Source organism: Cydia splendana, chromosome 18 (genome assembly GCF_910591565.1).
Source record: "Cydia splendana chromosome 18, ilCydSple1.2, whole genome shotgun sequence".
Classification (NCBI taxonomy): domain Eukaryota; kingdom Metazoa; phylum Arthropoda; class Insecta; order Lepidoptera; family Tortricidae; genus Cydia; species Cydia splendana.
In genome coordinates, this window is record NC_085977.1 from 13457960 (window position 1) to 13485286 (window position 27327).

The window sequence follows — 27327 nt, forward strand, 5'->3', positions numbered from 1 at the left end:
AGATTAGTCCGTAGCCAGCGATGTGTGATGACCGTTCTGTTTCAAGGTTTAATTGGTATTTCACAGAATATATACAATGTATTTGCTTTAATGTTTACACATATAATAAAGCTGTTTCGTTTAGTATCTCTGATAATAGTTTTGCTACCTTCTCACAGAAAGTGAGCACCACTAGCGCACCACCGCGCACTAGCTGCTTTTTTTAAAACTATTCTGTAATAACTAGTCTTCAATAATTTGTACAATTACCTACAAAAAACCAGAAAATACTACTCAGAAATATAAATAGGATGTGCAGAAATGCACCTACAGGAAAGGAAATCGCAACTTTCTAAAATAATGAAGGTGTAGTGTGAACTTTTATGAGTTAGAATTTTTCAGAATAACTCGCAATTATTCATAGCATACAATACAATAAGATTAATGAGCTACACTTTCTTAGCGGTCAACCATCAACCAGCTATATTAAAGCTTTACATAGTTGGTTTTAACCGTAATCGAATCCGACTTGCCTAGCACTAAAAAAGAAAAGCAATCCCGTTTTTGCACTCCTCTAATAATATTTGAATTCCCTAGACATATCATAAAACCTAAGAGTTTCTACGACCTACGATAACCCTATAAAATAAGATAGCCTAGGTTACTGAGAAACTATCAATGAAAAAACTCGTGCCACATACAATATTGGGATAAATTGCCTCGAAGGAAGGATAACTCGAATATTCCGTAGGTTTTTGAGTATCGTTTGGTGGAAAATGGAACAGAAAGAATAGATGTCTCACTGTCTAACCAAAGTAATGGTTAATAAAAGCTGAAGGTAACCCTGATGTTGTCCTTTCCATTCCTTCCTTCTGTTGTCGGTCGGCTGTCCAAATGGTAACTTAGTCGACTTGGTGGACTTAGCATTATTCCTTTTTCAGTTAGTGTTGTCAGATTTCCCACATTCCACTGTTTTTACTACGTTTTGCCAATGTATGCGCCCTGTTGGATTGTTAAAGGAGATCGTTTAAGTGTCCTCACTGATCCAATATCTATCGAAGGTTTTTGTACACCCCACTCTTCGGTATTTTCAACCACTGTTCTAAAAATCTCTCAGGCTTTCTCATATAGCGCAATTGGAATTGCTTAACCTGTATGTTACACAGGTATAGGTCAGAGTTCGCTCAAGCGGCCCCACTGACCCATTTCCCGCAGGTGTTTGGCATATATTGCCTGTTGGCACGGATACTCTAACTATGTACTGAATTGTACTGATTGCTCCAAGATACCGCCTTCTCGCGTTTGCAACAGTTTTTTTACATGTTAGACCGGACCGGATTTGAGTTTAGGGTAAAAAGGGTTTATTTGTTTTCGTAACGCTATTTATTTTAATCTTGTGCTTACTAGATTGCTTAGTAGGAGGTTATAGATAGCGCAATATATTATATAAATATTATTAAATATAGATTAGAAATATCATTACTACGAGGCATTAGCGTTAACTTATTTCAAAATTTTCAAATGCCACAACATTAGGTAGGACCTACAGGACATTCCGATCTGTCTATTACTCGCAATCCAACTCAAGATATTGTTGGATATATGTATCAACCTTTCGTATGTGTATGATGGTCAAAAATTGTGGGTTCAAACCTCGGTCGTGCCGTATAGAACAGAAAAAATCGTTCTCGAGAAAAACGCAAAATGTTGACCAATATTTTGGTCGGGCTCCATTATCGTACGCAGATGAGGTTAACCGCCTTTATTATGTATTTGTCTTTACGTATTATGGCATGTTTTATTCCATCTAATAAGAAGCCTGTTTTTATCGAGGCCACTATAACGTAGCGAAATGGAAATTACCATTTAGACATAGACATAAAGTCTAGTTGTCAACAGGCTTTTATCGTCATTGTCCTGATTCTGCCTTTGTTGTTGTGAAAGCGGTTGTTATTGTGGATTAATCCAGGCTCGTGGACATTTTACTAGCTTCGAGGCTAACGTATCTTGTATTTGTCGCGTAGGCTGATTTTCACGTAAATATATTTGTTTGACACGCGTAAACAAAATGAGATTCTAGAAATGTCGAATCATATTAGCTTTGCGGGGTCGGAGGGCAGTCGAATTCGTAAAAAATAAAATTGCTGTTGTGAGACGGCTCAAGTACTTATATTGTTTTTCATAATTATATATGTATACCTACCACTAGAGCTAGAGGAACAACAAAATCGACAATGGTCGCGCCGTAACTTCTATAATTTTATAGGCCACCATCCCATAATTTAAAACAAGATTTTTATAAGGAGGTTAGGACGAAGCAAGATTTTCAATTATACGTTCATACTCGTATTACAAACATTCCCACAATCTTTAAAAAATGTTGGTATCGGCATTTCCTGACACAGGACCGTAACTCAACGTCATAAATAAGCCCTGCCCAAAATCGATACCAATTTGTTAGAAAACCACATATCTCCATGAAAATCAAAAATCAATCAATCCCTCAATTGCTCAAAGGTTAACTGGAAGAGATCCCTTAAAGGGATAAGTTCGCCTTTGTACTAATGACGAATGTTATTTTTCCTGTTTTGTTTTGATTTTTGTACAATAAAGTGTTTTACTACTACTACTACTAAAATGCACATTAATTTATAATATTCAACCTTATGATGTACAGTCAGCTGCAAATATAACTTACCCGCCCTGCATAGAAATTTGTTTGGAGGGGCGGTCAGCTATCTGTGCAACATTGGGGACTTTATTGAGACAAAAAATACAAACTAAACAATAATAAAACTAAACTACATGGAATATAAAACATGTGCAACTGACTGTATATAGTAAGGTTTAATATTATGAGTTAATGTACTTTTTCATATCGCCAGTTTAGGTTAGCGTTACATTTCTTGAATCCCAATAGGACAAAAAATACATATATCACCCTGATCTGTGACACACATTAGACAAATGAGTTGTCAGTTTAGAATCTTATTGGAACATATCCAATGAGTCTGTTTCCTCTTGGGGGTTGAGCACAAATCACGCGAGGTGTTTTCGGCTACTTTTTGACCCCCCCTCCCCCTTGGTGATATTTGGTGAGGTTTTTGGCTACCCCTCCTCCCCCCACACAACCTCACGTGTATTTTTTTGTCATTTTTTCATTCGACACTTTTAAGATAAATAGTATTGTATATAGAAAATCTTGTTTATTTTTCTATTTTCGTTAAATATACTCGCTATTTTGAAGTGCAGAGTGAAGATTTATGTTTAACGAAACCGAGAAAAAGTATCTACTCATGTGGTAGGTTTTTTTTCTTAGTTTCGTTCACTGTAGAAAAATACACGTGAGGTTTCCTTAGACCCCCCCTCCCCCAACGTGATCTATCGTGATTTTTTCGTGAGCCCCCCTCCCCCTGTCGAACCTCGCGTGATTTGTGCACAAGCCCTTGGTCGCGGGCTGGACGCAAGCGAGCGAGCGGCAAATCAATGCCGTTCATACATTTGGTCAAGCGCGGTCTTGATTTGCCGCTCGTCGCTTACTCTCAGTCCGCGGCCTCTCCTTGATGATTGAAACGCAGTAACTACAACTAGAAGAAATGTGTGCTATGATCGATTTTGGCAAACACATGAGAGAAATGTGCGGTTTGTCATTGATCGATCATGATCAAGTGTACACATGCAGGTAGCAAGATATTTGTATTGGTCAACACCGACATTTATTAGAGCCAATCCATCTAACGCATTGTTTACCATTCTGTACTATTTCAGGAAAGTAAGGGTGGTATTCGATTTGTCCAATATATTGGTCCAATATCATTAATTCTCACTCTCTCATTAAGCAAAATGTGAGACGAAATACACTTTGGACAAAGAAATTGGACAGGTGGAATACCACTCTAAGTAAATTATAAGTTATAGGAAAGAATCGTCTATCTTTATATTGCTCCATAAACATAATCTACTAACCTAGACTTGACTATAGCAAGTACACTGCCCGATTCGAACTTTAAGATACCTACGTCAATTAATAGATCTAGAAACGATATGGATTAGATGTGTCAGTGTCAAAAGTGACGTTTTTGTTTGAAGAAACGTCACATTTGACACTGACATAAATATCTAATCCATGTCGTTTCTAGACCTATTAATTGACGTATCTTAAAGTTCGAATCGGGCCGACAGTCAGTGACTGTACCCACTGACTGTAGGTAAGTACTTGCTACATCGCAGCCCTGAGCGTTTCTCCGGAACCGGAACACAGCACAAAGAAAGGGATGTTGCATAAAAAGCTAAGCGGACGTGAGCCACTTTACACTGGGTGGCTTTAACTATGCTGAGGAGTTTTTAGCGTAGTCACTATCACTTTTTAGGGCTCCGTAGTTGATGGTCAAGTTTAGTCGCTTATCGCCGTGGAAAAGACACATCACGTTCAATAACTGTTGTAGGTAGTTAAGTGTGGGAATAGTGTCGTTGTATATACATAATTTTCTGCTATTCTTTTTTTCTATTTGTAGATGCGAATTGTGGAAATATTTCTAGATTCTCTTTAAAGAACTTGCATGCAATTTACTTTTTGGTCTAAGGGCTCATTTAGACGGTGGGAGAACTCGCATGTGAGTTTCAATACATTGCGTTATTTGATCGGTAGGCTGAATTGATGTAACCTCAATGGTAAGCAATGTAACTAAAATCGCATGCGAGTTCGCGTGCCGTCTTAATGAGCCCTAAACCTCGCTTTAAGAGGTGGCAGGTTTTCGCAAGTAGTTCTACCCGTTACTATTGATGACGAATGTACGTGAACATGTATGAATAAAGCACCTTCACATGCATAAGATCCGTATAATGTTATTCCCCGAAAGAATAATCAAACAAAGCGTGTCTAACGTACCAGACGGCGTGCACAATTCCCAATGCGCTAGTACCGTTTACAGTGCAACAATCAAATCGCACGCTGTTCGAGGGCCATTCAGAGGATTATTCTGAAATTACGTAATATGCATACGCTCATGCCATAGAGAAATATAGTGCTTACTCCATACATCAGTTTAGGGTACCAAAACGACTATTATTTTCGTAGTCGACATGTAGCATCGCGTAGCGGAATTATCAGTACCGCTACTCGTTACTACATGTCTCTCGTGTGACTCACGATAATTGTATTGAACAACAACTTACAACTATTATTAGAAGCAGAAGGAGTTGAAATTAGAGTTCCGGTTAATCCGGTTATAATATTAGCTAAAAATTGTTGAGCATTAGACTTTTCGGTCGCCGCAACATCTATTGTCAAGTAGCAGTATACTGATAATTTCGATTACGAAAATAATAGTCGTTTTGGTAACAAAACTGATGTATGGAGTGAGCACTCTATGTACTTTTTTCTCTATGCTCATACCTACATGTGGTTCTTGTTTATATCATGTACAATTTTTATTATTTGCATTTGACCTATCAAATTGTGAAAACGCCTATTTACTCTCTGCCACTAATGTGCCAGCGACACATTGAGATTCATTTTCATTTGGTATTACATTGTACATATATAAGGTGTTCGTTTCTCAATGTGGTGCCGAGCGTACTGACATGGAAATTATATGCCGCCAACGCAGGCTCGGTCTATTACAAAGTTGTATAGCTAAGTTGTATCAAAGGGTAGATTACACGAGCTAAACTACGTGTGATGTGAGGCTAGACTATCCTCCGCAGATGCAAATTGGATGTTGTTTACTCACAGTCTCACACCGGCCACGCAATCTTGTGAGTATAAACTTTTAGAGCACATGTACTTAGGGTTTCCTCTCGTAATATTGTATGAATAGAAAAAAACAACCCGCTTTATTTCGTAAGGATTTTAGTTTTTTTTTATTGGCCCGTAGCGCTCTTTGACATTATCCACTCACTTGCTTTTGGTAACTGTAGCTACCAGCTGTCACCCTTATTTTATTATAATAATAGAGGTCACTGAAAAATATCAAGCATGTGAGTGGTTATGAACCATTTAGGAAATATAGGGCAGAGAAGATTGGACCGTTCGTATAGTACGTAGTGCTTAAACAAAAACACTAGAATAAAAACGTCGTTATGTTTGGTCGTCGAGTGCCCTTGGAAATAATGGTCTTTATACGAGTAATATGCGCCAGCGTTTATTTTGCTATTTGCGATCAGACCAATGTCAAGACCACGATTATTGCAATTTGCGAGGGAAAACAATGCTTGGTTGGCCATTTTTATATTGAAGACGCCGGATGTAATGAAAATTCATCTATTAGTACATATTTATGGAAAAAACACTTAATAGTAGGTAAGTCAACTCGCTCAATATTGTTATTGCCTACCTTGAAAAACATTGCCCGGCTTGAAAAACAGTGATTCTCAGCTATTCAAATTGCTGGTGAAATGATAAAAACAGTACATATATTATCAAGACTCCTGACCTCCCCTAAATACGGTAAATTTTTTTGCTGAATATTCTTTGCAACTTTTTCAAGTCACTTTTTCTATACGAAGATAGGTGCACAGCTAATGCCGCATTAAAATTAATCGTATAAAGAACCTTTGACGTCAAACCAACGTTAAAACTTTTATAATTTGAAAGATCTCCCGTTTGCAACAAAAAAACTCAGAACAATCAATGTCATGATTTTTTCCGGTGCCCAGAGATCAAACAGCTCGGCATGTTTATGGCTGGCTGTAAGCCCTGAAATCATGGCGGTATATTTGAGGTAAGATAATAATAGCGTAACAACATAGGAACTAACAAATATTTACATTTCGTCAGAATCGTCCCGCATTTTAATCCGTTTGTAAACGTATATGTTGCGAACGGAAAAGGTATTCATATCAAATTTGACGGCCGATTAACGTTACGATTACGATTAGTAGCCGTTTTAATTTAATTGTATTTTATTAATATTATGTAGTACAGTCGCCATCAGATATATCGGAGCGGCCAAGGTGTTCACAATATCTGAACACGCGCTCTAACGCCCTGACAATAGAGGCGTGTTCCGATATTTGTGAGCACCTTGGCCGCTCCGATATATCTGATGGCGACTGTACTTAGTTTAATTCTATATGCGTATATCGTTTTGGAGTGCCCACTAATAAAGTACGATGGCCCAGTGGTAGATTTTAAAACCATATCTGATGGCTGCACTCGTCAGCCATCACCTACTTGGAAAAATGTAGATTTAGATTATAAACTATGTAGTTAATTAATGAACAGTGTAATTTGAATGTCATACGATAAATAAATAAATATGCAAATGTTTTCTGAAATAAATTAAATTCATTGATTCAAACGACTTTATCAAGTTTAAGTGCATTATAAAAAACTTGAAGCCTAAGCAGGTTCGCGTGATAACACACAGCGTAACAACAAACAACTATGTAATTGCTCTTTCTGCGCAAGAAACCGAAGCAAGTGTCGGAGATGCAATTATCATACTTGTACGATAAATGCACATTATTATACGGGTACGTGAGAACGACGCATTCTTTGGCCATTTCACTGATCTTTTAACAGAAGTTATTATAGTTGTAATCATTTTCATTTCATTAATGGTATTTGACGATCGGTCTGGCCTTAAGTAGTTGGTGGTGATGGTGACACCGCCTATGAATCTTTCCCCTTAATCATATTAATAAGCAGACCACTGTCAATTTCTCTTTTTAACAAACACAAATGTCAGTGACAGACAGGGGCAAACGACTATTAACGGCGTTTTAGATTTGACAGACGCCATTAGAAATAACGCGCGTAAAATTACCTACTTGAGCGGTTATTAGTGTTATTACATCTATACAGTCGCCGAGGCCGAGCGGATTAAACCAAGTTTTCCGTTTCGTGAAATATCAGAACATTGTTAACGGTAAGTACTTTGTCTTTGAATTACCAAAAATATCAATGTTTGAAATTTTCACACTGTTGCAAATCTCTGCCCCCTGTCGCAAGTTCCCGACGACCGTAATAGATGTAATAAGCGCTTTACTTAGCAAGCGAATTTGAGACCTGTCCAAACTGTTATCAAGGCTTATACCGTTAGCTTTTATATCGACATTAGAAATGAATTTTCCCGAAAGATAGCGCTTTTCGAGTCGTATCTGGGTTTCCAATTTCCTTCGCGCCCACGGTTTCCGCTGCAGCACAGGTTACTCCATAACTGCAGATACGCCACTCTATAAAAACGGAAATTTCTGGTGCGACTGTTACTTTTTTTTACCTAAATCCAAAATCTAGTCGGATGACCAGATGGCTTTGGTCGAGGATCCATAAACTCGATTCCTATCGGCTTGTCCAATTTTCAGGTACCTAATTGGGCCCGTTTCAGTTTACCTACGCTCATGAAGGAAAGCAAAGCTTAGCTTCGGTTTCGGCTCTACGAATCTTTTTGACGCGTCGGCACTGTCAGATGCTTGATTTGGGATAGATGGATGTAGTTTTATGATATCCAGCAGCGCCATCTACAGTGTTGATTTAAATATGGAACTGTGGTGTTCCAAATATGTTTTTATATGAATTGCTGTCATGTCGTTCTGTCACACAATAAATAGTCTTCGGTTAACATGCACGTATTTTATTAATTATAGGTTATGGGCGATTTAAAGTGATAAATACGGGGGGTTAGTCAAGTATTAGATTGCCAGTTTATAGTGTATCGTGTGTGATATATTGTGAGTGCGATCTGTGACAGAAATCCGAAGATGTCGTCACCAAACTATGTGACGAATGTGCCCAAGTTACGTGGCCGAGAGAACTATTGTGAATGGGTTTTCGCTGCAGAGAATTTTCTTATCCTAGAGGGCACGCAGAAGTTTATTACGCGTAAGCCAGAAGCTACGGGTACAGAAGTTGCAGATGACGAAAAAGCCCGTGCAAAATTGATTTTGACAATCGACCCTTCCTTGTATGTCCATGTAAAAGGCATCAAAACTACGTTTGAATTATGGACTAAACTCAAAAGCTTATTTGATGACTCTGGTTTCGCCAGAAAAATTACGTTGTTGCGAAATTTAATTTCCATAAGACTCGAAAATTCGACTTCGATGACAGAATACGTAACGAAAATGGTTGAAAATGGTCAAAAATTAAGTGGTACGGGTTTTGCCATTAGTGATGAATGGATCGGCTCGCTATTATTAGCAGGTTTGCCTGAGAAATATTCCCCAATGATCATGGCAATAGAGCATTCCGGCATTTCTATCACGACAGATGCCATCAAAACAAAACTTTTAGACATGGAAGAGAAAAATTCAAATTTGACAAGGAATGGGAACGAGACTGAGAGTGCGTTCGCGAGTACGTCAAGTTACCAACATAACAAGAAGAATAAAACAAAGATTGTCTGTGGTAAACAGGATGGCGGCGAAATGTCAAAAGTCAGAACTGTCAATGTGAAATGCTTTCGATGCAAGGTCCCGGGGCATTATCGAAATCAGTGCCCAAATATCGAAAAAAATTGTACACGTAAACAGTCGAATGCATTCAGTGCTGTGTTTTTAAGTGCCGACTTTAAGAAAAATGATTACTACATTGATAGCGGCGCTAGTACCCATTTTACGGCAAATGAAAGTTGGGTTATGAATGCATCGTACGAGCCGGCTACTCGCGAGATAGTTGCAGCAAATAAGGCATGTATGCCAGTGTTGTGCTCCGGAAACGTACAGATTACGACTGTGACTCCCGACAGTGAGTTCGACATAACTGTTGAAGATGTTTTATGTGTACCGAGTTTAACTACGAACCTGTTATCTGTAAGCCAACTGATAAAGAAAGGTAATAAAGTAGACTTCACTAAGAAAGGTTGTAAGATTTACAACAGAAGTGGACAGCTTGTTGCTACGGCTACTTTGACAAACGGCGTTTACAAATTGAATATGCCAGAAAATACGACCAACGTTGCTATGGCAGTGTCTGCCGAGACTTGGCACCGTCGTCTCGCCCATGTTAACAGCTCATACATGACGAAAATGAAGGATGCAGTGGAAGGTTTCAGTATTAGCGACAAGATTGACATCAGTAAATGCAAGGTATGTTGTGAAGGCAAACAATGCAGACTGCCATTTCCTAATAATTGCAATAGAAGTGACAATTTACTGAATGTTATCCACATGGATATAGCTGGTCCAATGGAAGTGACATCTCTTGGAGGATCACGATATTATTTGCTATTTGTGGATGACTATAGTCGTATGGCATTTATATATTTTTTGAAAGAGAAAAGTCAAGCTCTGGATTGTTTCAAAGAATTTAAAGCTAAAGTTGAGAATGAACTTGACAAAAAGATCAAGATTATAAGGAGTGATAATGGTCTTGAATTTTGCAGCAAGAAGTTCAGCGAGTTCCTGAAGGTAAATGGGATACTGCATCAACGGACGAACCCTTATACGCCTGAACAAAATGGGTTGTGTGAGCGCCAGAATCGTGTGGTGTGTGAGAAGGCTAGATGCCTGTTATTTGACTCCGAGCTACCCACAGAATTCTGGGCAGAAGCGTGTAGTTGTGCAGTTTATCTACGGAACAGGACAATAGCTTCAGGATTGAACAACAAAACACCTTTTGAAATGTGGACAGGGACAAAGCCAGACCTAAGTCACCTAAGAATCTTCGGCAGTACTGTCATGGTCCACATCCCCAAAGAGAAAAGGGTGAAGTGGCAGAAAAAGTCTAAGGAAGCTATCCTAATGGTTTACCCAGAAGGGGTCAAAGGATATAGACTTTTCGATCCTGAAAAGAGAACATTTTTCACAGCGAGGGACGTAAAGGTTTTTGAAACACAAGAGTATTGCCAAATTGAAGTTCAACAACAAACAATACAAAAAGCTGAAGTAGGGTGTCAAAGTTCAGTGGGGGATGAGAGTCCAGATATTTCTAGAACTTTGACTGATTCATCTTTTGAGTCAATGAACCCTAGTGAGTATGAGGATGCAGATACCACAACTGAGAGTGTTTCAGTTCCTGAAAATGTTCCTGCTCCTGAGAGAATCGGTCCAGTCCTGAGAACAGCAGAACAAAGAAAAGCGCCTGAAAGGTATGGCATTTCAAATCTATGTTCAGATGCTAGCAGGATGGATGATGCCAGTGGTCTTTCACTATCAGAGGCTTTGCGCGGACCAGAGAAAGAGCAATGGAGATAAGCTATGGCAGAAGAGTTGAAAAGTTTCGAAGACAACCAGGCCTGGGAGCTTGTCAGCGTTCCAAAAGACTCTAGTGTTGTAAAGTGCAAGTGGGTACTTAAGAAGAAGTACGATAGTGAGGGCAATGTGCGGTTCCGAGCCAGGTTAGTAGCCAAGGGCTATACTCAGAAGTACGGAGTGGACTATGACGAAACCTTCGCGCCAGTGGTAAGGCATACAACTCTCAGACTTTTATTTGCTTTGTCGGTTCAATTAAATTTAGATATTTCTCATTTAGACGTGACTACTGCTTTCCTGAACGGCTATCTTGAGGAGGATATTTATATGGAGAAGCCAGAAGGCTTTCCTTCATCTGAAGGTAAAGGACAGGTGCTTAAGTTGAAGCGAGCCATATATGGTCTCAAACAATCCTCAAGGGCGTGGTACAGGAGGGTAGATGATTGCTTAACCGAGTATGGTTATACTAGGTCTAAACTTGAACCTTGCTTATATGTGAAAAATGACAATGGTTTGACTGTAGTAGCTCTATATGTCGATGATTTCTTTGTGTTTTCTAATAATGAAGAGGAAACCAAAAGTTTGAAACAGGTACTGTCTTCACATTTTAAATTAAAAGATCTTGGTCAGGTCAAACAGTGCTTAGGTATGAATGTGTGTGTTGATAAAGAACATAATGTAATAACTTTAGATCAGGAGGATTATGTTAACAAGTTGTTGCATAAGTTCAATATGACAGACTGTAACACTGCTCAAACTCCTATGGAGGAAAGATTGAACTTAGATAAAGGTGAGAGCTGTGATACTGAATTACCTTATCAACAACTCATTGGTAGTCTCATGTACCTAGCGGTTTTGACACGGCCTGACATTGCTTTTAGTGTAGGGTATCTGAGCCAGTTTAATAACTGTCATGGTAGAGAACACTGGGCTCATGCCAAACGTGTTTTGCGTTATCTCAAGAAAACAAAACACTATTGCCTCAGGTATAGTAGCGAGTCTGATTCAAAGCTTACCGGGTTTGTTGACGCTGACTGGGGCAGTAATGTTCTTGATAGGAGGTCCTATTCAGGATTTTGTTTCACTTTGTCTGGCAGTGTAGTTTCATGGTGCAGTAAGAAGCAGAATAGCGTGTCCTTGAGCAGTTGTGAATCAGAATATATTAGTATTTCTGAGTGTATTAAAGAAGCTATGTACTTAAGGTCATTGTACCATGAAATTACAAATAAGATGTCATTAATTACAATTTATAATGACAACCAAAGTGCTCTGAAGTTATTGGCCAACACTGTGTTTCATAATAGGTCGAAGCATGTTGACATACGTTACCACTTTAGTAGGGATATAATAGCTAAAGGTGTGGTAGAAGCAAAATACTTAGCGACAGCTGAGATGCCAGCTGACTTGTTAACTAAGAGTCTAGGGTTTGTCAAGCACTTTAGATTTGTTGAGAAGTTAGGACTTGTGCCTAAGTAGTAGGTATGTGTAGTTCTTTTTAAAGCTGTTTTTTTAATGCTGATGATGCTGATGGCTATGCTTAGATATAGTGGGGGTGTAGTTTTATGATATCCAGCAGCGCCATCTACAGTGTTGATTTAAATATGGAACTGTGGTGTTCCAAATATGTTTTTATATGAATTGCTGTCATGTCGTTCTGTCACACAATAAATAGTCTTCGGTTAACATGCACGTATTTTATTAATTATAATGGATGGAAGGTAAGATGACCACCGATTTCAATTAAGTTAATGTGCATTACCGTAAATTAATATGTATCCGATCTTCTACTTCCACAGGATTCAGAAAAATACTCGAAGAGTGATATGACAATCATAACTGTTATTATTTTTGTAAACTGGCTTCATTGTAGACGAATGTGATATTCACATGACAGTGAATATTAATCAGCTCAGCCGCGACCACGACCAGTGAAACCTATGTCGAAACCTCGGTAAATAAAGGCAATTGAATAAATTTCGCATTAGACCCGTCTATAAATGTGAGTTAATTTAATATGTAATCAGCCCACCCCAGCGCGAAGCGAAATAATGGCCAAGCTCTGGAAGAGTTGAGCGAGGCGACAACTTGGTAAATATTATGATCAAACATTTTTTACACTGGAGTCTCTATATTTGTACCTATTTAATCTGCAGACTAGCGTCAGTCGTGAAAAATGTTATCGAACATAAAATACCCTTTGATGCCGCGAATGCCTCGTCACGTCGTAAACGTGCCGTCATCAAATCAAAGTGGGCAAAGGTCTTATGTCGTTGGACTCTGGTAAACTATTAGATATTGACATTTCTTGAAGAATTTTGTTGATAGAACGTTGAAAAAGCATAATGAGTTTGTGATAGTACACCTATACGGCTACCACCAGTTTTGACATTGACATAACGCTCACGTTTACGTAACTTACTTTCTATGCATCTCGCTCGTACTCGCATATGCGAGCAATAGTGCAAGCGAGATGTACAGAAAGTAAATTACGTAGACGTGAGCGTTATGTCAATGTTAAAACTGATGGTAGAGGCTCTACTCTTAAACAACGGAGCTACCGAAGCTTACCAGAGACGTGCGATTTTTTCCATTCGTTCATTTTGTTTACACGCATAGTAACTTCTATCGTAACCGTATACCGTTTAGAAGTTGTTCAAAACATTAAACCCAAAGTTCACCCCTGAATGTTGTATTTAAAAAAGTCCTTTCGTAATGAAATTCTACAACATTTGAAGAATGTTATGGAGTGTTTCAAATGTCAATGTCCTACTTTAAATTAAACGGTTTAGGCTGTGCATCGTCAAAGATAAACGCATGGAAAACATCCATTATTAATCCAAGAAAATACATAGGTATACTTACAAAAATCCTATAAGAAACATCCACACATTTTTATTATAACCTGGATTTATAGATTGATAGCTGCAGCCTACATCAACAGTTACTAATAAGCCAGTGCAATAAACGAATAACGATAAACATTCATGCAATAAAGATACAGAGAAGAATCTGTACAATGTTGCAGAAAGTCTCAAAACAAACACGCATTCCGCATAAAAAAATGTCAGAGAACATTTCAGGGTGCCTAGCCAAAATAGTGTGTTTTGACAAGTGGGCAGAGAGAGCGAAGTGATAACAATTAAATTCATTATGATCATAATAACGCGATTGAAAGAGAAAGACTGTTTTTCACGCTGTCACGTAGACAAAACTACCATCATATACGGAATACGGACATAGTAACCGCATAATGTAAATTGCTTTTGCAACCTTTAGTTCAATTAATAAATTGTAAATACAGATGTCAATCACAATGAAAAAATCAACGATGATTAACTCTGGCCAACGTGGGACTCGAACCCACATCCTTGGATTGCCGGTCCAATGCGTTACCAATGCCACCAGCTGACCATCCGTCAATCAACGCGAATTTAGTCATTGCAACTGTGACAACGTTTGCATTCTAAGGTGCAATTTATAGATTGTAATAATTTAGTTCAGTTCAGCTGTCCTCAAGACAAGAATTTTTCTTAGATCTTACACTTCTAATAACTCTTTGTAGCAAAGTAAATTGAAATAAATACGGTTCGGACACATTAAGCGCCAATGAAAACGAACGCTATCCTATTACCGTAGCCGCAGGTGCCAATTAGAACCAATTTTAGCGTCAATTAGCGCCAGTCGTGTTCGCTTGTCCTCTAAATTGTCTTTATTGCAAGTCTTTGATGTAAACATTGGGAACGAACACTACTCTTTTGATTTGATGAGACTGCTAGCGGAGTTTTAGATTTAGACACTGAAAAAGATATATTAAAGCTAGCCATGGATTATTAGGTGTACTTACTAGCTTAAATACTAGTATTTTGAAAAGCATTAAAAGAGCAGCGTTCGTTAGCCACATTGGTGTAATGCTCCAAGAAACATTAATGATTTTCCGTTTTGAAGTCTGCGGGACCCCGTACAGCCACTCTACTCTTGCCAAAACCGTGTTATAGTATTTAGGTTCTGCCTAAAAGCCTTCTGAAATCGACATGGGGCTGTATGAGGGACGTTTAATAGTGGACGTCTTTCAATATGATAGGTAACCTGAAATTTTTACTTCGGCAGACATAAGAAGTAAGAACTACGGTTAGCTTTTATAGGCCGTAGCTTGACCAGCTTCTGGTTATGGTTGTATACGTTGAACCAGCTGGAGAAGTGCCGCCTGGGCTGCCCGTTCCACCCCGGAGGTCTAGGTCCGTCCGCGGATTTCGGTATAGCTACCGTTAGTGCTTGACCTGATGCTATAAAGACACTAACCTTTGATGGGTGGTCGTTTCACCAGCTCCTGGTTGTGATTGTGAACGTTGAACCGGCTGGAGCCGTGCCGCCTGGGCTGCCCGTTCCATCCCGGAGGTCAAGGTCCGTCCGCGAATTTCGGTATAGCTACCATTAGTACCTGACCTGCTGCTATAAAGACACTAACCTTTGATGGGTGGTAGTTTCACCAGCTCCTGGTTATGATTGTGGACGTTGAACCGGCTGGAGCCGTGCCGCCTGGGCTGCCCGTTCCATCCTGGCGGCCTTGGTCCATCGGCAGACTTTGGTACGATGGCAGCCGGCGGTGGCGGGCCGGATGCTATGGACGATGGCTTTTCTGGACGACCCTGTGGCCAAAGATAAAATCGGTCAGATGATTCAGAAAACAATACATAATGCATAATTTTAGAGATATGGGGATCAAGAGAACTGGAACGATAAGCTTAAAATGGCTATCAAAGGTAATATAAATTCGATAATGATCAAGCAGTAAGCAGCCCCTAAGACCGACCTGTAGGAAGGACAATAATTACGTTTAGTCACGCGATTGCAGACATGTAGAAATAAGCACGACCTGTACGGTTACCATCAGTTTGTCACTGACATAAACGCCGTCGAGAACGTAATTTACTTTCTGTACATCCCGTTTGCACTAATATGCGAGTGCGAGCGAGATGTATAGAAAGTAAATTACGTTCTCGACGGCGTTTATGTCAGTGACAAACTGATGGTAACCGTACAGGTCGTGCTTATTTCTACATGTCTGCAATCGCGTGACTAAACGTAATTATTGTCCTTCCTACAGGTCGGTCTTAGGGGCTGCTTACTGCTTGATCATTATCGAATTTATATTACCTTTGATAGCCATTTTACTGTTTCACTATGCTGGTCCAAGCTTGACGCAAGGTAAGGTACAGGAAATTGTCATTTTGAGGTGACAAATATCAACTTGGCGAAATGGTTTTTACAAAACCCGAGCTGTTCCAAGTACTTCTTTTGCCACATCACAAATGAAACAGCCCAATAATTCTGGCCAAACTGGGCCCAATTGACACACTTTACTTGATCCACAAACAATATCGATCGGCAATAAAGGAACAATGGAGGCCTCAAAGATGGTCGCCAGGATATCAATAAAATAAAACGGTAGTTTACGATATGAGACGCGATAAAACGTTATGTGTTTACGAAGGGTTGCCAACCGTACTATATCATTTGTTATGAGATAAATAAGAACTAGTTACTGTTTAAGGTTATTACCTTAAACTCGTATACTGTCTGATATTTCATGGGAATAGCGAATTTTTTAACGGTTTTATAAAGGCAACCTTTTTCAATATTGTCCGTTTCGTCTAATTTCTGTAGCTACTGCGCAAACCTTGTCATTCTTGCAGCTCATTTCGAATGAGAGACTTCAGAAAGTTTTAACATAAACCTTTTTTTAATGCTTTCATATACATACATATTTTGTGGAACTATTTTAGTTCATTTGGAAAAGTTAGAATTTTATATATTTGCTAATAAGAGGCTCATCAAGTTGTATGAATAAAATGATTACTTATGCTAGCTAGACATAAAATCAATCCTGTATTTTGTAAACAATCAACATATGTATGTCAGGTAATGATAATAATAAGTACGTACGTACCTAGACTATCGACGTTTATAATGCCTTTAAGAGCTTTAAGATCATCTTTATCTTGTAGAGGCAGCCCTAAGTATTTAGGTCAATAGATGTGGGATTCAATGTCAATGTTGCCTCGCTGACCGGAACGGACGATAAGCAGATTGAGTCGAGAGACAGGTCTTATATTTAGACCGCCTGGAACGTTACGATGCGTGGGCTAGAACTAGAACATCAATTCCAGCATTGAATGAACGCCTCCTCGAATGTCAACAATGTTGTTCATCTGTTTTTAGAATGTCGATACGCGTACTAAAATGAGTTACAATTTAAAAAAAATTACTGTCGATGTGGTTCCATCTGACCCAGAGCAGAAACTAAACCTTTTTGGGATTAGCTCAGTTTCCTCGCGATTTTTCCCATGAATATATTTTAAACACACTCGAAGAGTGCACGATCCGGGGTTCGAATCGTACTCACGAACTCCAGTGTGGAAGCTGCAAGCTAGCAGAACAAAATGCTGTATAGCAGTGCACAGCTATGACTGAGTTTAATATGTAGGTAGTGTCATTGGCATGTCAATTGGCTATGTACGAAGTATGTGGCGGGGGAAATAAAAACGACGACAACGCACGGGGTGGGAAAAAATGAACTTTCATGGGATGACATCTTCACACCATATGACCGCTGTGAACTCTCAGCTAATTAATGTTTCCCATACCCGTCAGCCAGCGCCACCGTCATGCACAAACCGAATCGGTTCGCGACTTTTCCGAGCCCCAATTGTGTAAGTGAGAAAGATAACATGTCATGCGTTAACGGACAAGATGATTGGTGAAGTCACAGTGAAAACTCTGTACGTAGTATCTCTGGATCTGGACATGTGAAAAGTCCATTGACTGCTCTGGTCAGGACGCTATATGTTTTGCCTGGTTTACTGGTGGAAACTATTGCGATAAGTTTCTTGGGAAGTGAAATTTGGCGAAAGGTATTTGGCCCAAACGAAAGTACACCGTTTTGCCTCTCTATAACCTTGCCTCATTTGCATTGCATCTATATTCGTTATTCGTATCACTTCTCGCATTTCGCTTACACGTTTATAAAGGAAAAAAAAGATTTTTATTACCGCGTCATATAATTTGCATTAAATTACAATATTCTATTGAAATTGACGAGCTATAACTGATAAATTTTACAAAAAGAATCCGATTTGAATATGCAAAAGCAGGTAAATATTTTTATATATATCTAGGTCTTTAATAAAACATGTAGGCGTGAGAGAATACGTTAATTAGTTTCCATAAAACTCGTTAATTAGTTTCCATAGACCTATGTTTGGGAATATAGGACCGGATTAATTATTTGTTGATCTCGGTTGCAATGTTTAAGGGACTTTTTAAAGGATTTAAATTAACCATTGTTGGTTTTATAAAGCCATTATATTATGGGCCGTATAGTGTGTGTGTGTGTTTGTTACTTACTCTCATGGCTAACAGTACAACAAGAAATGTTTATAAAAATACGAGTAGTCCATCTATCTATATGCTTGCTTTAGACATTTCACGTTGTAGGTAGCCAAAACCTAAAAATATAAGCGGAAAATGGATAAACTGATAAAGAGGACCACTTCAAGGGCTAGTTTGCCTTTCAAAACAATAATTGGAAAAGGGTGTGAAAGCCTATTCCGACCTAAACCCTCATAAATTACATGAAGAGAAAAGGGCGTCTTTGCAGAACTAGACTATAATTAAAATGAAGACTTAGGCAACCTATCACTTTACATTTAACGGCCCCCTAGACGGTAGTGGCCCTGTCTACGAAACTGGAGCTCCTGGGAGGGGTTCGCATTCCGGTAAAGGCCTTTATTTGTGTACTAAATTAATATCGAATATTTGTTTATGAGTTATGAATGTATTCCATGCACCGTTTCGTGCCTGCAATACAGTCACTGGGCACAATTGTTTTTATAGGAAAGTTAATTTTATTATATTTAATTAAGATTGAATCTCCAATAATCATAAATTTTGAGATGTGAGCGTATTGCAGGCAAGCGGCGGCATGTATTTCTTTATTTATGTAAATATCTAGGTATATGGTCGCCCAGTACCTACCTATAGGACAAGCTTTGCTTTGTTTGGGGCCGGGCCGGGTCGATATGTGTAAGATTGTCCCTAAAATATATATGTATATTCCAACATTTCCAATCAAAGTTTATTTAAGCAAAGTTATTATCAACAACCTTGATTATCGAATAAACGGATTGTGTGGTAGAAAATAGCTAGTGGCTAGATTCGTGATAGCAAAGCCAATCGATATCCTATATTGATCTGATTGCGCGCTTATCTATTATAGACAAGCTATCGGCGTGAATGGGCTAGACATAACAATACCGATATTTATCTGTTTTCAACCGTCATATAGAAATTTGACATTAATGATGACATTGCCACACTTTGTCACTACAAATACTTGGTCCGACTCTGGGACATTCCACGGGCTGTCCCGTACAGAGTACAGACGCATTTTGTTTCCTGTTTTTTTTTCCGGCATTTAAAGCAGGCGATTATTTTTCTGTGCATATTTTGACCATTTGCCCATAGAAAAGGAAACTCCTATACATACAGTCAGCAGCAGAAGTTGCTAAGCGGGCCAGGTGTTCAAAATGATCTTGACGCGACTTTATTGTTAAGAGAATAAGAGTGTGTCAAGGTAATTTTGAACACCTCGCCCGCTTATCAACTTCTGCTGCTGACAGTACCTGCAAATTTTCAGAAAATTCGCGTTCGTACGGGACAACGGTAGACAATTTCGCTTTTCATCTCACAATACTTGGGCACTTCGTCGCACTTGCAAAGCAAAGCTAGATGTAATAAATAATACACGTATATATCAGCTAATTCATTCGGTACATGCTTATGAAACGGAAGCATAGGAACTACCGAAAAAATATTCCGACCAAATCGATACGTTAGAAGCTAAAAAGGCTTACATTTGTAAATCCATTCCGCATTTTGTCGTAGCTACTTGTAAATCAATAACTGTCTAAGATAACTGTCGACGTTCAGTGAAGCGTGTGCAATAAATATATACGAATTGATACCAATATAAACTCGCATTATTTATATTCTGTGGAATGTTTGGAGTAGATGTCAAGTACTTAATATGCTTCGGTTAAGTTTTATATGACCGAGACTGTTGAGTCTGATAGTCTATCTGTTGAGTCCTTAAACTTAGGCACAAACAAGTAACTATTCATGCCCTAAAATTTAGGGCTAAATGGACCTACAAAGACGGTAACCTAGTCTTATTTTAGGTGTAATATTCAAACCGGTAGTTTTTCCTCTGTAAAGTTTTTTATATTTTTCAATGAGGGCTCGCTGGGTGGTTGGGTAATCAATCAAATGATTGATTACCCAACCACCCAGCGAGAATCGCATTATTTATTCTTATTAAAGATTTGAAATAAATATTGCAAATAAAAATTAAAATGTGGTAAATGTTAATTATGCCCAATATTCTAATATCCCTTTCCCTTTATTGGCTAAATATCATGACAACCATATCCTTCAACGGTTTCAATTACATTATCTAACTCAACTCAACATTTGTATGAAAGGGTGCTAAGCTAATAGTTTTGCTGAATCAAATTATGCAATAAAGCCTATAAACATAACATTTACAGTACCTACCTAGTTCGTCATTTATAAAGTTAATTCCTACTGGGAAAACGTAACCTAAGTCAAGAAAACCAATCGATTGACCCGACAATATTGAAAAGATTGATTACTCGCTCAAACACAAATATTCAATCAATCAAATAAACATTATCAACAATTCAATATCCAATGTCAAGGCCACGATATTACAGTCACGTCACTCACGTCTAAAAATATACATACGGACATAGTGCCAAAAGTATGTATACACTACCTTAATTAATATAATGGGCAATAAGGTCGTGAATACATATTATTCCGTATCGATATTTTTAGACGTTACTGTACAAACGGCGGATCAACTCCACCGACTCGACTTGTACCGCCATCAAATATATCGGGGCAGCCAAGGTGGTCAAAACTATCTGAACATGCGCTTTAACGCTTTATCAATAGAGACTTTGTTCAGATATTTGTGAACCTTGGCCGCTCCGATATATATGGCGACTGTTGTTTTTTTTTAACCGTAGAAGACAACCAGAGGGCAGAGGGTCTACCTCTACAATCGCAATTTCGTTATCTGCCTCTAGCACTCTAGCATATTCGAGCGATAGAGAGGCAAATAGAAGAACGAAGTGGTAAACAAAATAGATTTTAGATCTGAAAAGCAAAACCAATTAAAAAAAATGAATAAGCTTCCATTCATGCTTTCATTTGTGATGTTTCCTTTTTACTTGTGGATAAGGCTCGGTATCTATTTTACAATAACATAATCAATACGTTTATTTATATTCAAGTTACTTTGATAAGAAGGCATAAGCAACCGGATTTCTAACGGAAAAAGGTATCTTTAAACAAGGCTTCATCGTCCAGATCTTAGCAGTTTGTGAAACATTGAATTCGTAACAAAGAAGCCACTTATTGAATTAACATTATAATGCCTTCTGAATATTCTTAAGTGAGTAACATATTAATCTTATTGATATATGTAAATGTAAGGTCGATATCTATAATGTGCGCGTATAGTTTGACACGCGCCTCCACGTCTGCGGTGACGTCGACGTACATTAGAATATTTAGAACTAGCGACCCGCCCCGTCTTCGCACGGGTAAACCTTAACAAATTATGTATGTATACACCTAAACCTTCCTCAAGAATCACTCTATTGACAGATGAAAACCGCATGAAAATCCGTTTAGTAGTTTTTGAGTTTATCGCGAACATACATACAGACAGACACGGCGGGGGATTTTATTTTATAAGGTCACAGATTATATAATACTAGAGGTGTATTATAAATAGATATTGGTGTTTACTATGGGAAGATCGTTGTATTAAACTGGAGTGACACGTATATGTGTATTAGGTACATTTTAACGATGTTAATAAATATTATCACATTTGTAACTGACTTACCAAAATGCAGGATCTTAACTGTTTTATGGGCTGTATTATTTATTGTCTAATAGTATCTACCTAAACACCTAGTTAGGTTAGGTAAAAGTTATTTTTATCTGTTTCATAAAACAAGTTTTCATAAAAACTTCTAAACGTTTCGATCTTCTAAAAACTAGGATATGATGATGGGGCTCATTCCATGAAATAAATCAGATCCGTCGATTTAATCTCAAATATCACACGCAAACTTAGACAATAATATGGCGATGGTTTTTACTTACTGCAACACCATTAATTAAACATTGCTGAACCTTATATCTTTGGAATAAGGTTTATTGTCAATTAAAAGTGCGAGTGATAGATCTTGGTATTTGGTATGCATAGATCATCCATTAAGAGCGCTATTACATTTCGGCGTTGAGCGAGTTTAGGTATTTTACGCGCTGCGGCAGGCCGTGCGAGCTCAGTACGCCGATCCCTTCTACCACACTCGCACTACAATGATGGATTAAACATTCTTGATCCTTCGCGAAGCATATTGAAATCAACCATAACAACACTAACTGTACTTAACTTTTAAAGTTCTAAAACTGTTATTTGGTAAGTACGAAAATACTAAATGCAGTGCAAATGTACATAGGGACTGTTCATAAATTACGTCATCTATTTTTGACGATTTTTGACCCCCCCCACCCCTCAAATAATCCAAAAATCAAGCTTCGGATGAATCTGTTTCCTCCTACGTCATGTTACCATCATCCGATGTCCAGACCCCCCCCCCCCACTCCTCCCATTTGAAACGACGTAATTTATGAATAGCCCCATACTCGTACTTATGAAGGTATATTACTCGAAAGAAATTATAGGTACCTACTCCTTATTTACATGTTTCGTCATTGCATTTGGTACCTATAGGTTGTAAAGTTTGTATCAACGAGGGTTTAAAAACGAACTGGTACTGAGGATCTGATGATGATTAAGGTGGTCACGGATACCAATCAACCATGTAGTAACATGATTAGGCTCGTTTGATTCGTCTCAGCAAGATCTTTGACACTGAAGATACACAGGGTCTGATGATGGAGCTGGAAGGTGGCCACGGGTACCAGTCTATCATGTAACTAAACAACTTCGTGTTTGGGCTCGTTTGATTCGTCTCAACAAGATCTTTGACACAAGACAGTACTCAGGGTCTGATGATGGAGCTGGAAGGTACCATTACCAATCAACCATGCAACTAAACCACATCGTGTTTAGGATCGTTTGATTCGTCTCAACAAGATCTTTGACACTAGGTGATACTCAGAGTCTGATGATGGAGCTGGAAGGTGGTCACCGGTACCAATCAACCATGCAACTAAACCACTTCGTGTTTAGGCTCGTTTTATTCGTTTCATCAAGATCTTTGACACAAGATAGTACTCAGGGTCTGATGTTGGAGCCGGAAGGTGGTCACCGGTACCAATCAACCATGCAACTAAACCATTTCGTGTTTAGGCACGTTTTATTCATCTCAACAAGATCTTTGACACAAGGTAGTACTCAGGGTCTGATGATGGAGCGCGAAGGTGGCGACGGGTACCTGTCTATCATCATCAGCTCCATCATCAGACCCTGAGTAGTATCTTGTGTCAAACATCTTATTGCGACGAATCAAACGAGCCCAAACACGAAGTGGTTCAGTTACATGGTAGACTGGTACCCGTGGCCACAGTCCAGCTCCATCATCAGACCCTGAGTACTAACTTGTGTCAAAGATCTTGTTGCGACGAATCGAACGAAGCCAAACACGAAGTGGTTTAGTTGCATGGTTGATTGGTACCGGTGACCACCTTCCGGATCCATCATCAGACCCTCAGTACTACCTTGTGTCAAAGATCTTGTTGCGACAAATCAAACGAGCCCAAACACGAAGTGGTTCAGTTACATGGTAGACTGGTACCCGTGGCCACAGTCCAGTTCCATCATCAGACCCTGAGTACTAACTTGTGTCAAAGATCTTGTTGCGATGAATCGAACGAAGCCAAACACGAAGTGGTTTAGTTGCATGGTTGATTGGTACCGGTCACCACCTTCCGGATCCATCATCAGACCCTCAGTACTACCTTGTGTCAAAGATCTTGTTGCGACAAATCAAACGAGCCCAAACACGAAGTGGTTCAGTTACATGGTAGACTGGTACCCGTGGCCACCTTCCAGCTCCATCATCAGATCCTGAGTACTATCTTGTGTCCAAGATCTTGTTGAGACGAATCAAACGAGCCTAAACACGAAGTGGTTTAGTTGCATGGTTGATTGGTACCGGTGACCACCTTCCGGCTCCAACATCAGACCCTGAGTACTATCTTGTGTCAAAGATCTTATAGAAACGAATAAAACTAGCCTAAACACGAAGTGGTTTAGTGGCATGGTTGATTGGTACCGGTGACCACCTGCCGGCTCCATCATCAGACCCTGAGTACTATCTTGTGTCAAAGATCTTGTTGAGACGAATCAAACGAGCCTAAACACGAAGTGGTTTAGTTGCATGGTTGATTGGTACCGGTGACCACCTTCCGGCTTCATCATCAGACCCTGAGTATTATCTTGTGCCAAAGATCTTGTTGTGACGTATAAAACGAGCCTAAACACGAAGTGGTTTAGTTGCATTGTAGATTGGTACTGGTGACCACCTTCCGGCTCCATCATCAGACCCTGAGTACTATCTTAAGTCAAAGATCTTGTTGAGCCGAATCAAACGAGCCCAAACACGAATTGGTTTAGTTGCATGGTTGATTGGTACCGGTGACCACCTTCCGGCTCCATCATCAGACCCTGAGTACTATCTTGAGTCATATAAATACATATAGAATGTCAGGTCGTTTCAAATATTTTTAATCCTGTCCGGTAGTTTATTAAACTGTACCATTATAAATTATAATACTATAAAAACAGTGCTAGGATCAAAGTCTCTCGTTGCGGTTTACACGCACACAGTATAGCGTTTTACACGGCGCCCGCCGCACACAATGATAAAAAACCTCGTCGTCGCCGTTGAAAATGTGCGGAGCCGACCGACACACGTCCTGCCTCTACAAGCTCTGCCGCGGCACTGAGCTGGCGCAGCGCGCGTCATCGGTAATATAGAGTAGTTTTCAAAAAATTGCCAAAAAATTATAGTAGAATTTCATAAACACTAATGTATACCAACAGTATAAGCAAACGTTGCAGATTGCTTGAGTATGAAAATGACTTGGATATTAAGTAGATTTTCGTAGGAATTGACACTTGTTTCGGAGAGAAAATCGAGTTCGTTTTACTTTGATTTTCTCTTTCTCAAAGGTATGTAGGAAAAATATAGTTTGATATGCCTAAAGTACAGGGTATTAGTAATACAAAATAGCCAGGTTTAGCAGAGTAAAATTCTCAACATTTCCAAATAAGAGCTCGCCATTCAGTGCTTCACGGGGTTTTTCGGAAACGCCCATCAGAAAAAAAATCATTACTAATTTAATAAGTCCTTTTTCTAATATTTACAACGATATTTATAAAGATAAGAAGACGCTTTTACTGGAACAAGTACTCATTGTTTCTAATAATGAGCGCAAAGTCCTGAATTTTGTCGACTAGTATCATCAATTTTGCATTATTTCGACTTTTCTTGTAAGAGCGCTCTTAAGAGCGCTATTACATTTCGGCGTTGAGCGAGTTTAGGTATTTTACGCGCTGCGGCAGGCCGTGCGAGCTCAGTACGCCGATCCCTTCTACCACACTCGCACTACAATGATGGATTAAACATTCTTGATCCTTCGCGAAGCATATTGAAATCAACCATAACAACACTAACTGTACTTAACTTTTAAAGTTCTAAAACTGTTATTTGGTAAGTACGAAAATACTAAATGCAGTGCAAATGTACATAGGGGCTGTTCATAAATTACGTCATCTATTTTTGACGATTTTTGACCCCCCCCCCCCCCCTCAAATCATCCAAAAATCAAGCTTCGGATGAATCTGTTTCCTCCTACGTCATGTTACCATCATCCGATGTCCAGACCCCCCCCCCCCACTCCTCCCATTTGAAACGACGTAATTTATGAATAGCCCCATACTTGTACTTATGAAGGTATATTACTCGAAAGAAATTATAGGTACCTACTCGCTTATTTACATGTTTCGTCATTGCATTTGGTACCTATAGGTTGTAAAGTTTGTATCAACGAGGGTTTAAAAACGAACTGGTACTGAGGATCTGATGATGATTAAGGTGGTCACGGATACCAATCAACCATGTAGTAACATGATTAGGCTCGTTTGATTCGTCTCAACAAGATCTTTGACACTGAAGATACACAGGGTCTGATGATGGAGCTGGAAGGTGGCCACGGGTACCAGTCTATCATGTAACTAAACAACTTCGTGTTTGGGCTCGTTTGATTCGTCTCAACAAGATCTTTGACACAAGACAGTACTCAGGGTCTGATGATGGAGCTGGAAGGTACCATTACCAATCAACCATGCAACTAAACCACATCGTGTTTAGGATCGTTTGATTCGTCTCAACAAGATCTTTGACACTAGGTGATACTCAGAGTCTGATGATGGAGCTGGAAGGTGGTCACCGGTACCAATCAACCATGCAACTAAACCACTTCGTGTTTAGGCTCGTTTTATTCGTTTCAACAAGATCTTTGACACAAGATAGTACTCAAGGTCTGATGTTGGAGCCGGAAGGTGGTCACCGGTACCAATCAACCATGCAACTAAACCATTTCGTGTTTAGGCACGTTTTATTCATCTCAACAAGATCTTTGACACAAGGTAGTACTCAGGGTCTGATGATGGAGCGCGAAGGTGGCGACGGGTACCTGTCTATCATCATCAGCTCCATCATCAGACCCCGAGTAGTATCTTGTGTCAAACATCTTATTGCGACGAATCAAACGAGCCCAAACACGAAGTGGTTCAGTTACATGGTAGAGTGGTACCCGTGGCCACAGTCCAGCTCCATCATCAGACCCTGAGTACTAACTTGTGTCAAAGATCTTGTTGCGACGAATCGAACGAAGCCAAACACGAAGTGGTTTAGTTGCATGGTTGATTGGTACCGGTGACCACCTTCCGGATCCATCATCAGACCCTCAGTACTACCTTGTGTCAAAGATCTTGTTGCGACAAATCAAACGAGCCCAAACACGAAGTGGTTCAGTTACATGGTAGACTGGTACCCGTGGCCACAGTCCAGCTCCATCATCAGA

General features: G+C 39.3%; 1 protein-coding gene and 1 non-coding gene across 3 annotated transcripts in view; both read right to left on the bottom strand.

Annotated features, from left to right (window-relative positions):
- The window catches only part of LOC134799101 (serine/threonine-protein phosphatase 2A 56 kDa regulatory subunit gamma isoform-like), an 85204-nt gene that overhangs the window by 35242 nt on the left and 22635 nt on the right, over positions 1-27327 (bottom strand). For both annotated transcript variants that reach the window (XM_063771495.1, XM_063771494.1), the window contains exon 3: positions 15578-15758. In XM_063771495.1, coding sequence (XP_063627565.1) covers positions 15578-15758 — 181 coding nt within the window. The remainder of the gene's footprint in view (positions 1-15577; positions 15759-27327) is intronic.
- Positions 14452-14523, bottom strand: Trnaa-ggc (transfer RNA alanine (anticodon GGC)). The gene has a single exon. It is a non-coding gene; the product is annotated as a tRNA-Ala (tRNA).